Source organism: Plectropomus leopardus, chromosome 11 (assembly GCF_008729295.1).
Source record: "Plectropomus leopardus isolate mb chromosome 11, YSFRI_Pleo_2.0, whole genome shotgun sequence".
NCBI lineage: Eukaryota > Metazoa > Chordata > Actinopteri > Perciformes > Serranidae > Plectropomus > Plectropomus leopardus.
In genome coordinates, this window is record NC_056473.1 from 33049503 (window position 1) to 33064375 (window position 14873).

Sequence of the window (14873 nt, forward strand, 5' to 3'; positions counted from 1 at the left end):
GTCTCCACCATGGAAACAAAACAAAGACTGTGTTCAAAAAGGAGCAGGAGGAATCAAAATGCTTATCTTGTCCTTCCCCTTCTTCAACCATCTCATATTTACAGTTTCATAAATCAAACATTATCAGTTACACCTTCATAATCTTCACACTCACACACCATGTTGTAATAACAACCATGTCATGTTTACATCTTAATAAATCAAAAAACATCCTAATTGCATCTTTATCATCTGCAGTACTCCGACCATATCATATTTACATCTTTATACTCAAACAATATCATTACTACAACTACACAATCAGCAGTACTCCTTACCAAAAACACATAAATAACTACTCATTTGGATCATTAAATCATTGCTAGATGACTTTGATATTTTTGCATCAGAAAGCAGAGGATTCTGGCCTGCTTTTCAACATAGCATGACTTTATGTTACTCACCTCCTTTGCGCCGTAAACGTGATATTTCACCGTAATTACGGCGGCATTTATCCGCAACTTCCTCGCGGACGGCGGCGGGAGATTATTAGCTATTTTTGCATAATCGTGTATATAAGGACCTAAAAAGTCATAAAAACTACAGCACTATTTTTTCTGTCGAAAGCTGGTATTTCCACCTTCCATTTCAAATGGTTTTTACCGCGTTGTACGCAGTAATGACGTCATTACGCAAAACGCGCGGTGCCTTCGCGTTAATTTATTTTGGACGGAAATAGATAATTTCTTTAAAATACCGAGTGGTTCAATGGTTCTACTTGAAAAGGGGTATAGAATATTTTTGTGTGATAAAAATGGATTTGATAGTCAGAAAAAAAATATTTTGAATTCATTTATTTTGTATGGGAAATATTACATTTATAAATGTAAATTTAATACAAGAATTCAAAATGGAAATACAAAATCATATCCAAACATCACAGAGACTGAAATATAATATGCTTGAGCCATAATAGAGTAACAGGAAAAAACAAACAAAAAAAATAATAATAATAACAGTAATGAATGATGACTCAAACACCTCTTCACTCCACTCATTAATAATAATAAAAAAAACACCTCATAATGTTAATAGTTCAAATAACGTATTGAGTGTTAAGAAATATTTTGTTTATGCATTTGAAAATATTTTTGGCTCAATGTGTTTTCCTGTTTAAAAAAAACATCTGATGAAAAACAGATATTTTTTTTAAAGACACAGTTTCAATACCTTTATCACTCACTGTGGTTAATTGACTTTTATTGCTTTTCAGCTTAAGTTGTACAGATTTAATAGATATGAAGCATTTGATACTCTAAGAATTGACGTCAAAATGAATAAAAACACCAATGTAGGCAGTTTTAGACCATTTCTATTGCAGAGTTCAAAATGATATAAACTTCAATTTTTTGCGTTTTGTTTTAGGAGGTGCAACATTTGACCACACGAGGGTGTTCTACACACACTGATAGCTTGTCTCCCATGCACTCTGCATCCTTATAGCCAGTAAAACACACCAGACACATTATGTTTTAGTTTTTTGGGCCTGTAGCTGACACACATTCCCCATCTTTCAGTAAGTCAGCAGGCCACAGCTGGAAGCCTCCTTATATCTCAAAGGCTGCAGCAGAAATTAAAGATGGAATCAGACTGACTGTGGTCATTTATTGACTATTAGGTAAAAGACAAATAACACAATAAACAGCCATGCATACTATGTAGAGTAAATTGTGGGTGTTTCAGTGTGTCGTGGGGTCAGCTGCAGAGCCTTGAATAATGTCTCTGATGCTCTGTGTGTCTGCCTGCAGAGCTTCATTATGAGGGTCGATCTTCAGAGCAGCCTGGAAGTCCTGCAGCCCTGAGAACACGTCACAGATAGATCAGCTGACACGTGCACCCAGTCAGCCATTCAGTTATCACTATAAAAAACATGCTGCAAGATACTCTATTATATCTTTAACCATTTGAAACCTGAGCCAACTGGCTTGATATTGTCAAAAACAGGAAAGAAGGCAATGAGCAACAACACTTGTAAAAAGTACAAGAAATTTATCGGATTATTATTATTATCATTATTATTATTATTATGAGGAGAAAATATAAAGAAAATGATCTGGAAAAAGTGCTTAAATTAAAATAATCCTACAACCTAATTTTAAGCATGCAATCATGATAATTATAAATGTAGTTTATTAGCTTTTAATTTTCTTCCATTTTGCGGATCATGCTCTACCATGTTGCTCATTGCCTTTTGAGAATAAAAATAGCAACAAAAAAAGGGGAAAAAAGAAAAAGAAACACACAAGGAAATGACCTAGAAAAATGCTTAAAATGAAAAATTTTAAGCAATACTGAAAATAATTCAGTAACATAATTTCAAATTAGTAATTATGATCATTATAAATATGTTTCTTTACATTTTTTTATTCTAGAAATGCCCCCCTAGGCTTTAAAAAAAGTTTTTCTAAATCTACCAATTTCTTGTCTAAATCTGAGCATTTTCTTTTCCCCATGTTTTAGAAAAAAAACCCACACCAATTGGCTTTGGTTCAAAGGTTTAAATACTTGTGAAAGGAGAGCAGCGCAAACAAAAGTGATGTTGGTCCCGGTTTTAAAGGGTTAAGCACATGACAGAGGTGTTTTTAATCATTGTAAGTGTATAATAAAAGTCAGTAAATAAACTCAAAGGTGTGTAGTTACAGTAAAAAACCTCAAACAGTCACTGTGGCTGTTCAGACCTTCTGCGTAGAGCTGTAGCTGGCAGAGAGCAGACCCTCGGCGGACGTGGGCTCTGGCTCTGGCAGCTGCATTAGCAGCAACTGGTGGAGTCAACAGATCAAGTGCCTGCAGGGAAACATGTGGGCAGATGTTTATTCTCACTGTACATACAAGCTTAATGCAGCTTTACGGTCAGAGCGATTGACGAAGAGTACGCAACAAACGTAATTGGCAGAATATGATGATGATGTTATTGCATGTTTCATCCGACCACTGCACAGATACCACTGATATTTGCACGTTTTTCTGGAGCAGATACATTGAAACTTTACATTTCAACAATGCTGAGGTTAAAATGTGTCTAGTTTTAGGCACAAAAAAACTTGGTCATGTTTGGGCTTAAAAATCCTGGTTACCGGGGTTCAAAACCTGTTGGAAATGCAACGATGACTAAGTAAAAAACAAAAACAAAAAAAAAAAGCTGAAAGCCACAGGAAACAGTGAGGACTCGCTAAAAGACAGCCAGTATTGTTGTCAGCCTATATACTGCGTCACTTCAAAGATATCGATACAAAATGAAAAATACAAGACGTGCAAATGTAATGACTTTCATGGTTTACGATTTAATAACAATGCCTATATTTTCTTGGGGCGACTGGACTAATAAAACTCGTGTCAAATGCTAATAAAGGTGAAACTAATGGAACTATTCAAGTGATATTAGACCTTTGAAACTTGAGCAAATTGCTGTGATTTCTTTTAACAACATGGGGAGAGGGCAAAGAGCAACTTAAAAAGACATGCCCCCAAAATGAGCAAAAAATTTGGAAAAAAAGATACAAAAAAACAAACAAACAAGCAAATGTCCATATTTATTTATTTTATATATTTTGTTATATGTTTTCTAAAAATATTTTTACTATTATAAACAGTTTTCTGGACATTTTTTTCTAGTAATCCTCTCTCCCTTTTTTAAACAAATTTTAAGGCAATTTTCTTGTCACGTTAAACCAATGTCTTGCAATTTGTGGGACATTTCTTGCCAAGTTGGTCATTGCTTTCCTTCCTTATGTTTTAGAAAAAAAAAGTGATGTTGATCCAAGCTTCAAAGGGTTAAACCTGGTTATTTTTTATAAACCAAATCACCTTTTTGCAACTTACGAAGTCACCTACATATGCAGTAAAGCTTTGATTCAATGTGTCTGAGACATGCAGCGGAGGACAGATGAACACAGCGGAGGACGAACAAACACGGGGACCGCACAGACCTGAGAGGAATCCTCGACGGCCTTGTGAAGGTTTTTTAACTTCAGATGACAAGCGGCCCTGTTTGAATACAGCGCAGGGATCTTTCTGTTGAGCCTGATCGCCAGGCTGTAGGCGTTCACTGCACCCAGGAAGTCCCCGGTCGCAAAACATTTGCTGAAAGAAAAAGTCACTTTAGTGATTCCACGGTTCAGAAAAAATAAGTACTTCTGGATGCTGTAAAACTTTAGTATATATCCCACGCTGTTACTGACTTAAACCACTGAACTCAACGGGCTTATATACGGGACGGGCTTTTATTTCCTTTCACACAAAAACGTTGCTCAGCAAAGATGGGAAATACAGTCATTGTTTGTTCAAACCTATTTTTTTCATCTCTCTAGTTTATTTTGCTGATATTATCTTCTTTGGTGCTCATAGTTTCAGCAAAATGAACTGAATGATTGAATCAAAGAGAATCGCTGTTACACTTTTACACTATAGCGTAACATTCTCTAATCCCAAGTTAACCACGTGTGAAGTGAGTCCATTTTGACAAAAAAAGTAAACATTTCTATGTGTATGTGATTTAAGAACCTCTATAAAAAAGACCTTCACGGTAACCCTGCTTCTATTTGAGGCAGGTCTTTATTTGTCACCGCGTTAACTAGGCCTTTAATTGGGACTGGGCTTATATTAGAAGTTTTACGGCAGTTTGAGGAGCAGACTTCACTTACTCTCCTTTGTCCTTTAACCAGTCGGGGTTCCTCTCCTCCTCTTTCAGGTCCTTCAGCTCTTCAATGTCTGCACTCACTGCACGCCTGGCTTCAGCTTGTTTCTTCAGCCACTGGTTGGTTGAAATTTAAAAAAGTGCAGTCTCAGTGCTAATTCACTCACAAAGCATATGATGGACTCATAAAATATTACAAATTATTAATAAGAGAAATGTTATGCAGTATGCTGTTGAAACAAATAGAATAAAATAAAATAAAATAAAATAAAATAAAATAAAATAAAATAAAATAAAATAAAATAAAATAAAATAAAAAATGAAACAAAATGAAATAAAATGAAATAAAAATCAGCAGCTCTCACCTCTTCCTCCTCTGGCACTCTTGACTCCCTGAGGGCTGTTGGGAAAACTCGAGGGGTAAATGTGACTTGAATGTTTCCGCTCAGTCTCGGAGCGGGCAGGTCCGCTTGTTTTCTCTTGCTCTTTGCTTTGCTGTCGCCTCTTTGATCTAAACACAGTAATACTTTCATTAACACAACCAAAACTTGCCGGCGTCAGGGAAAATTTGACCACACAGGACATGACTTACTAATTTTGACCTTTTCTCCATCTGAACATCCGAGGTTCTGCTTCTCTGTCAGAGCCTTCGGTTTGTTTTTGACTCTCTGACTTTGGAGTTTTAGCTCTTCATCTGCTTTTTCTTTCTGTCTCAGCTGCCATTCAGCCAACTCTGTGGTGGTTTTCTCTCGCTCTCTGTCCTTCATTCCCTGGATACTGTCTCTTTCCTCTTTTTCAAGCTGAGATCAAATAAAACAGACCATATACGAGTCTCTCTAGATTTCTAGTGGTCATTTTGGACACTTGGTGATGTGATTTATGTACATGCATTTTACATGTTGAAATAAAGACATCACAAAATCAATTAATTTATGAGAGGACAGCAGTGACATTGAGAGTGTTACCTTCATCATTGTCTCCAGTGCATATTTCTTCTCTGCATGCTTTCGCTCTGCTTTGGTTTTGGACTCTGAGGAAAGTTTTTGTTGGTATTTCAGCAGAGCTCTTTCTCTGATCTCCTTCTTTTTCTCTTTATCATCTGAAACATATTGACATGTAATGATGGAGTTATTCTGTATGAAGGTACAAGATGCCTTAAATCAAGTCAAGCAGACATTCAGGATGATTCCACCTTAGCACCAGTGTTCCCATTTGAACTGAGAGCTTGCTGTGAACTATTTCGGAGCCTAACCTTGTGGTGTCCAATCTACAGCCTGCTGTCTATGTGCTGTCCAATATCATAATTTATATGGTCTGTGCGTTACTTTAAAATTGAAATTATATTTATCCTGCTTAAAATGTTGTTCCTATTGTACCAAAACCCCAACAACTCCCATTTAAAAAAAGTTTTGCTTTTTTTTTTAAAAAAAAAAAAAAAAAAAGTTTTTCCATTGGACATGTTTTACATTCACAATTTCAATTTGTTCATTTTGGGGTTAACTGAAACCCGCCTGCTATCCATTCTACTCTCAGTCTATTTCTATGATGCAGCATAAGCTCACAGCTCCACTGACTACAGCCGCCCGTGTTGGCTATAGAAGACAGGAGATGCATGTTTCAGTGGAATAATTAAAGGATGCTCTAACCTGTATTTATCATCAGATGCTGCCACATTTTATTGGTCCTTTTTGGCAAACTGATGACTGCAACTCCGTTTCCAACCTTTGCTGTGCTCCTCTCATCATCAACAGGTTCAAACAGGAAGGCTTCAAACAGATACGGTGGGAAATGCAGCTGTGAAGCATTTAAGTGGAAACATTTTACACTGTGTGCACTGAAACGCCAAATCCCCTTTAAAAACATCTCTTTAAACAAAGGTATATATTTGCAGTGGTGGAGGAAGCATTTAGTAACTTCACTCAAGTAAAAGCACTAATACCAATCTGTGAAAAGACTCTGTACAAGTAAAAGTCTTGCATTGAAAATGTTACTTGAAAATAAGTAAATCAAGTAAAAGTACCCAATGCAGAAAAATCTAAAAACAAACAAAAACACAAACTCAACATTATTAACAAACAAACAAAAACAGCCAACAAAACTCAAAATAATTAAAAAGAAACAAAACCACCCGCCAAAGTTATTTAAAAAAAAACAACAACAAACAAACAAACAAGCTAAAAACCTATTTTATGGTTATCAATGTAGTTGCCAAATGATTTTGTGTCAGTTGGACAATTGATTAACTGACTGATCGTTCCAGCTGTACTTGTATAAACTGTTGGGTGGATTAACCCTTTGAAACCTTGGCATATAGGTTTGATTTCTTTCCAAAAAAGGGGAAGGAGGCAATAAGCAACTTAGAAGAATACTAAGTAAAACAAACAAACAAATAAGTGGGTAATAAATAAATGAATGGATAAAGAAATAAAACTAATAACAGGTAAATGGCATGTTAAATTATATTTTTTTCTATAAAATAACTTCAAATATATAAATATGATGATTAAAATTCAAATTAATTTTCTAAATCTACTTATTTCATGCCATTTAAGGGAAATTTCTTACCAAGTTGCTCATTGCCTTTTTTTGCATAATTTTGAAATAAATGAATAAAATAAAACCAACTGGCTCAGGGTGCAAAGGTTTAAAAATTGTGAAAGTGTTGTCACTTCAGGTTTCATAGAGTTAATTTATAACATTACATCATATTTTAATAACTATTTTAATATATTTTTATGCTAAAAAAAATCTTAATTTGTAAAATAACTAGTAACTAAAGCTGTCAGATAAATGCAGTTAGCTAAAAATTTAAATATTTCCCTCTGGGGGTAGTGGAGTAAAAGAACAAAGTACAACAATACCCAAGTATAGTACAAGTACCTTAAATGTGTTCTAGTACAGTACTCGAATACTTAGTTACATTACAGGCTATTAAATGAAACTGAAAATGTAAACATGTGTGCTAACGAGTAGCTGAACGCTAGCCTTGTTGTTATTGTTGTTTTTTATTATTCTTATGTTGTTTAGCTATTTGTGCATTTCTAGCTAACGTTAGATGTTGCTGATAACCTCGTAAAATCTATTTTTAGCTGACTTCACCTTGATGTATTCATCTGTGGACAGGATGTCCACTTTCCCCGCTTTGGCTCCTTTTAAAGGCACACTGATGCAGACTGTCCCCTCTGTCTGTGTCCAGCTGTAGTCTGTCACCAGCAGCGGCATTTTCTTCTTCACAGCTGTCTCTTCGTGTCCTCCTCCTGTTTGTAGTTGAGACAGCAGCTGTCCACAAGTAACGTCTCTCAAAATGTGGTTCACTTATAGCGTTAAATTATCTGTAATCGAGCTAAAAAATAACTTTCAGAGAGACGTGGGGAAAACTGTGCGTTTACTTCCGCACGGCGTCTTGTTGCTATGGTGACCAGAGAGACATGCTGCCTTCAGGTTTATCGGAAAAATCCACAAATTGTAATACACATGAGTGTATCCAACACTAATACAATATAACACAATAAATCCTGACGTGAAGGGTTTAAGGGGAATTTAAACTCTTTTAACACACAATTCATGACGACCTCTGTCAAGTTAGTATTCCTCTTTAGGCATATTTAAAAAAAAAATTAAATAAACTTCTTTTTTTTAACAAGCATTTTCAAGGATTTTTGCTGCCTTCTAGTGTTCCTAATAAAACATCGTATTTACCGTATTCACGAATTGAGAGTACATAAACGGCCCTCCACAGTAATTTCAGTTGGGAAATCGGGAAATTTCGATGATACCCGAAAGTGCCCGAGTTGCCGAGTCGTGACGTTTGCGTGACGTTTCAGGGCAGCAGAAATGGCGGAAAGCACGGGAGCAGTGTCAACAACGGAAGGTAAAATTGTATATATTTCGTTATTTTGTTCCTAGTTGCGATCTTTCGCTTTTAGTAGTTGCATATTTTAGTATATGTATCTGTTAGCTGTAGCAAGCAAGCAAGCAAACTTTAAATTATCGAGCATGTCAAGCGAGTATACTAACATTGTAACAATGCTAGCTTAGCTAGCTAACATGAATGCTTCAACATTGATGAGGAAGTAACACAAAGTAGTCTGTAGAGGACTAAAGAAGTCACTTTCCACCTCTGCAAATGTGTCTGTTTCAGACACTTTGGTGCTTTGAGGAGAAACCGTTTGTCTCACTGCGCTGCTGTCGGACCATCAGCTGTTCGATGATGAAATGCTGTGGCTGTCAAACACTCAGCTGTTCCAGAGTCAAAGTCCTTCACTTTTTTACACGATTTTTAACACTTCTGCCCTCGCTGTGTTTTGGCGTCAGATTTCCTCGGTGTCATGAGAGCGTGAGACAGAGCCCAAAAGCATGAAACCCACCGCAGATGCATGTCAGCCCCTATGGGGAAAGGGTTAACTGAGTTTTTAGATAACGAAATACCCAACATGGGAACGATTATGTGGGTTAGACATTCTGAATGTGGGTTTAGATTTTTTGGCGATGAACTGCCCAGCACTGTTAATTAAAAAATATTGTTCTCATTCTTAGGTTTTATTACATTTTGGCCAAAGGTGCGGATAGGACAAAGTTTTGGTCCAGACCCCGACTGTCCGACATGTCCTCGCGCTAGGAGTGGACTTTTGGGCATGTCCACAGTCTGTAGCAGGCTGTTGGACATGTCCATGCGCTGTTTGTTTTTATGTGAGAGCTGTTAATCATGAAAAATCGGTCTGATGATCTATGATGATAACTCAACTAATTCTTATTATTTATTTATGGTGACAGTCACAATGTTGCCATTCACTGTTGTGTAAACACAAAGACCTTGCAGCATCATCCCACCAAGTGAATTTGTTGACATCTTGGTAAAAGTGTAATCAGCTGATGCAGAAGGATACCTAAAACATCATAAGTGGACACAGAAAGTCACTGACAGAGTGGCACCATGTGAAGAGTTGCACTGTTACACATAGTGGAAACAGTTATGCAACTGCACGCTATCAATGTCTGCACGGCCGCCTTGAAGAAAGGAAATTGGCACGCAGCAACAGAGCTATGCTCATGTTACTCACAGATAATAAGTTGCACTTCATACACAGACCCTCCGTCCAGCTTTATCTTTATTGACAGATTAGATCAAAAGGCAGTGGGGTATATGAGGGAGGTGCACATGGATTTTGATCTCTATTGTGTTGTAATTCTGTAGGTTTGGTTGAATTACCAGAAGAAACCAACCTTATCATCAGAGTCTGAGGAGATAATTATACTGCAGACAGCTCTTGTGCTTTTCCTGGCAGTGAAGTCACATTTCTAAATATAGATCTGCAAACACTGTATAGGAATCGAAACCTATGGTAACCTATTTTTCTGACAGGCTCGAGATTTCACTATATGTTTTTACCTTGTCTTGTATCTTGTTCTGAGCCTCATTCTTTATGTTGTTGTTTGCGACTTATTGATGCATTTGTATATTCTTAGTGACCCTTCAAAGTCCTTTACACTACAGGAACCCTATTCACACACACATTTATACATTCACACAAGGCTACTACACAAGGTTTCAGCTGCTCCTCCAACATGTTCCCAATCATCACATATTGCCACTTTGTCAGTGGACTTCCACGTCTATATATTTCGCTGTAGGTGTCTATCAGTGTCTGCTGTTGACGTGCGGGGATGACATGACAGACAGTGTGATGTCACCAAAAGCTACAAGTTTAGGCAAGTAAAGCACATGACGACCAGTGATGTGACAACAACAAGAGCACATGCTTAGGATTACGGGACAAAGGCATGGCTGGTTGGGTGTAGAAAAAACATAACATTCAAATGGGAAGTGAACATGGGATTCCTGGGTGAAAGTTTGGGGTTGTGTCAGACCCTTCCACTCCTTCTGCCCGTCCTATAGGGACCTTCATGCTCATATTACCTCGGCATTTCAACCTGATGCCCCCCATCTGTGTATCATGCTGCATGGCCATCCGGTGGCATAAAACAACACCCTGAATGGCTCAGTGGACACCCTCTAGCAGCATGTCATACAGCCGTGAAAGGTGCCTTTTAGCTTTGAAATCTCGCGCCGAAATCACTGTAAAAGCAGTATTTGATGACAGGAATGAGAACGCGATGGCTCATCAGAAAAAACATTTACAAACACTCACACTAGTTTGATGACAGCAGTTTGACGGTTCAGCTTTGACATGTAGACCAACGTCCTGCCATTTGGTGGATGACCACTCTACCTCCTGAGTACCTCTTATCTTTTACCTTCACTTTTCCAGAGGAGCATCCTGAATGGAAACATTGTGGGATGTGCTCGCCCGCCCTGCTGCCAGCTGTCAGGTGATACTGCTCTACCACCAGACTTCAGAGAAGCTTCTCTCCTCAGGTCAGACTTCCCAACTTGACCTCATTCCCACACTATAACCACACAATTCATATAAAAACTGCCCATTGTTTTCTTTTCTTGTGTAGTATTAAGGAGACAACACTGCATTCTGTTGCGCAAACGTGTGTTGCACACATCTCTCAATCAGTTTTCAGAGAACCAGGGTTACACTGGTAACCAAAACGTTTTGAGTCTCAACAACTGTTAGATGCATTATCATGAAATTTGGCTCAGATATTCATGCCCAGGATCAGCTGTACACGCTGAAATGATCACCTGACTTTTCTTCAGGTGGGTATCAATTTGTCTAGTAATTTGGTTTCACCAATTACCAGCAAAACTATGGATATTCCCATAGCTGTAATTTCAAGTGATAGTCTGGGATTGTTGAAGAGGGGCTGTATGAGGTACTTATGTATAGTCAGAGTATTACGTACAGTAGCTGACAGTTGCGTTTTCGATTTGCAGAAACAGACGGGGCGCGCACCCCACGGGAGTTGATATCAAATTATCAAATTAAATTAATAAAGGGACTACCTAAAAATTCAATATCAGTCTAAGTGGACACTATATTTAGAGTATTTTCACCACTTTGCTTCGCCGTCACACAGCCTTTTCCTTTGGCACTACATTTCTCATCGACCCCTGCTCAGCTGTTTGGGTCAGAAACAGCTGTTAGTGGCTTTTGCGCTATCTGACTGAAACAAAACGTCAAAAATGCTCTCAATATAGCGTCCACTTAAACTGATATGGATTTATTTAAGTGGGCCTTTTTAGGGGCTAAAATGTGTTTTGATATCAAACCCCTGTGGGCTGTGAGCTCCGTCCGTCTCTCCAAACCTGGAGCGCGTTGACTGCCAGCTACTGTGTTTAATACATTGACTATACATAAGTATCACAGCTCCACTTCAAAAATCCTGAACTATCACTTTAATGTTAGGTGTAAGATGGACTTATATTTATAGTTTTGGTCTTTTCATAAGCAAACTCTGTCCTTTGAGGGAGAAAAGATCTAGACGTGGGTGGTGAATGGACCTTTATTATACAGAATAATTCCTAACTAAAATTCCCAGAATAAGACCTTATCTTTTAAAACTAACCACCTACACAGCATTCAAAAGGTAATTAAAATTGTTATCAGAAGATGCTCTATCACAAATTCAAAGGATCTGTATGACATAATACTGCACCTCCAAACCTCATGCGAACAAATTAAGCAAACACAATCCATTAACTTCTGCATTCTGACTTTGACCTCACTATCAAAGTCAGCGATAACTTTATCACACTATTATTAAGATAAAATGAGGCCAGAGATAGCATTACAATACCCAGGTTGATATTTTATAGACTTTTTGTTGTAAAACCTATCTATTCTTGCTCAGTTATTGGACTGCATTGTAAACTCCCACATCATGTCATGTTTCCTGATCAACAACTTGGAAAAAAACTGGTGCACTGAACATATTGTTCTTGGGTGTCTTTCAATAGCTAGTCTATCTCAGAGGACAGTTTGAGTTATGTGAGATAAGCCTTTAAACACTGGCTATATCTGTGCATTCTTCGCTTTACGGCGCAGTTCGCATAACCACAACTTCTTCACATCTGAGGACATGATGCAGATTTTAGTGCTTGTATTTTATTGTCCTCAAGGTCCTGAAGAGGACGATGAACTGCAGCTGACCCCGCTGTGTTCCTACTGTCACTACCATAGCCATATACTATCTATGACTTTGTGTTTTACAATACTGTCAAGGTGAAGGAGGGAAAAAATGTGTTTTTTTTTCACAAACGTGTAATGTGAAGAGGGATGATGATAACATCTACAGGGAGTCCAACATGTGACTCTTTGGAAACACTCCTCAACAAACACAATAAAGTGGTTTATTAGAATTAATTTCAGACTAAAGCAGTTCAAACTATGGTCTGAAAAAGCAATAACACACAGTAAGGTGACGTAACATTGAAAACACATTTGTGAGGCTGCAGAAAAGAGTGACATTACTTTCTATACTGGGACACATTAGATTATATTATCATGCTTATACCTGAACAAAGAAATCCACGAACTAGAATAGAGACTTATTTTGTCTAATATTACGAGTCTTTTGGTTCTGTGCTTTGCTTGAACCTTTGTATTGTAGCCATGGTAACCTGTAAGCTACAGCCAAAACAAAAATAAAACTTTTTAGTACTATGTTAGAGGAGTCTGAATGTTTTGGATACTTGTGAACCAAAGTGCTCGGTATAGTGCTTGGCCTGATCTAAAACAAATGAATGTAAAGTGCCATTTTGTTACCTTGACAAATGTATTACTGTTTTGCCAATTAATTTTATTGTGTATTGGGTTTTGTTCAGCTCCATTCACAGAAATGTAAAATACATACTTGTGTCTTTAAATCTGTCATCTGTTTTTTTGGCCAATTGGTGGCTGCGGAACAAGCTGAAAACACAACAGTAGACGAGTTTCTATTACAGATTTGTGCAAAACTTATTTTGCAACATTAGGCAACTTTTGTTGCCTAAATATAACCACATGCAGCGCAATCCCATCATGTGCTTATGTTGACATTACAGTAGCAGCACCCTGCGACGTCAGCAGCAGACGCAGAGTGTCATATAAGGATGAAAAAGTCTACTGCACATCTGCAATATGTGACGAATTCGGATGAGAATGTGTTGCTTTTACTGTTTGAGTTTATTAGTTTGAGTAAGCCTGTTTGCATCACATGGAGTGTTTTAATTCGTTTTTAAAGAAAAACAACAAATTACAGTTAATGTAGTCATTTCTGTGACTTATTTCAATATTTATCACAACAAAATAGGTGTAACAAGACAGATATTGATATCTTTAAAAACCTGTGAAAACCATCATCTAGACTTACAGCTATTTCTTCAGGTTTTCTGAGCTAGTGTGAACAACAAACACATAAAGGATATTGCATAAGTGAATACTGATTTTGATGACAAAAGACTAGAGTGACTGATTAACCTTTTTACTGTTATAGTGGCATCTCATTTTGTTGTTAATGTAGCTATTTTAGGCTGTATCAAGTTAAGTTGTTTTAAATTGGCTGAAAATGTAATATTGTCACCTGCATCATGTCAGATTTTGCCTTCTTTGAAATGTTTTGTAAAATTATTCTCACTGATAGGAACGGCAGAGGATTGATTCAGAGATACATTTAAGAGCTGCAGAAACCGGATCTCCTCTTTCATAACTCCTCTCCCCTTTCTGTTCATAATGGCTGGACTTTACAGCTTTGTGACCATAAAATGGCATTCATAAAACGGTAGGATTATGGAAAATATCTGTTAATGTCTAACTACTGAGTGGAGCATGAAATACATCACTTTGACATTACAGAAAATAGAAGGAACAACAACATCGTTACTATCCTTAACTCAAGACATTTAAGTATAATTAAAAATAACAAATAATGGGGGCAATTTTTTTATACCCAACATCCTTAAAAAGAAAATATACATGAATTAATACAACAGTTTTTTTTTAATTTTATTTTTTAAAGCAGCCTGATGCACCAGCTTTTTGTAGCTTTTAGTGTAAAGTCAACACTAAATGCTGCATTAGTGTGACGCTAAACTTTTAAATTTTGACAGATGCTCATCTCAGCGTACACTACAACTCTGTCGACCACAGTCGAATCATCTTTGCTGATAGTGACGTTTCCACCTATTTGGATCCTAAGCTAAGCTAACCGCTGCTGTGGCCAGCTTCATATTTGCCGTACACGCGTAAAAGAAGTATCGACCATATACTATATTTCCAAAAATATCAACCTCTTCCTTCAAAAGCTGACATTA

At 37.3% G+C, this 14873-nt stretch overlaps 1 protein-coding gene across 1 annotated transcript; it reads right to left on the bottom strand.

Annotated features, from left to right (window-relative positions):
* Positions 1-1718: 1718 nt before the first annotated feature.
* Positions 1719-7979, bottom strand: dnaaf4 (dynein axonemal assembly factor 4). Its single transcript, XM_042496136.1, has 9 exons — positions 7772-7979; positions 6319-6466; positions 5638-5771; positions 5265-5472; positions 5038-5183; positions 4680-4789; positions 3966-4119; positions 2718-2823; positions 1719-1837 (listed from the first exon to the last, which is right to left on the bottom strand). The coding sequence occupies exons 1-9, from the start codon at positions 7892-7894 to the stop codon at positions 1719-1721; spliced, it is 1248 nt and encodes a 415-aa protein (XP_042352070.1). The 5' UTR covers positions 7895-7979.
* Positions 7980-14873: the final 6894 nt, after the last annotated feature.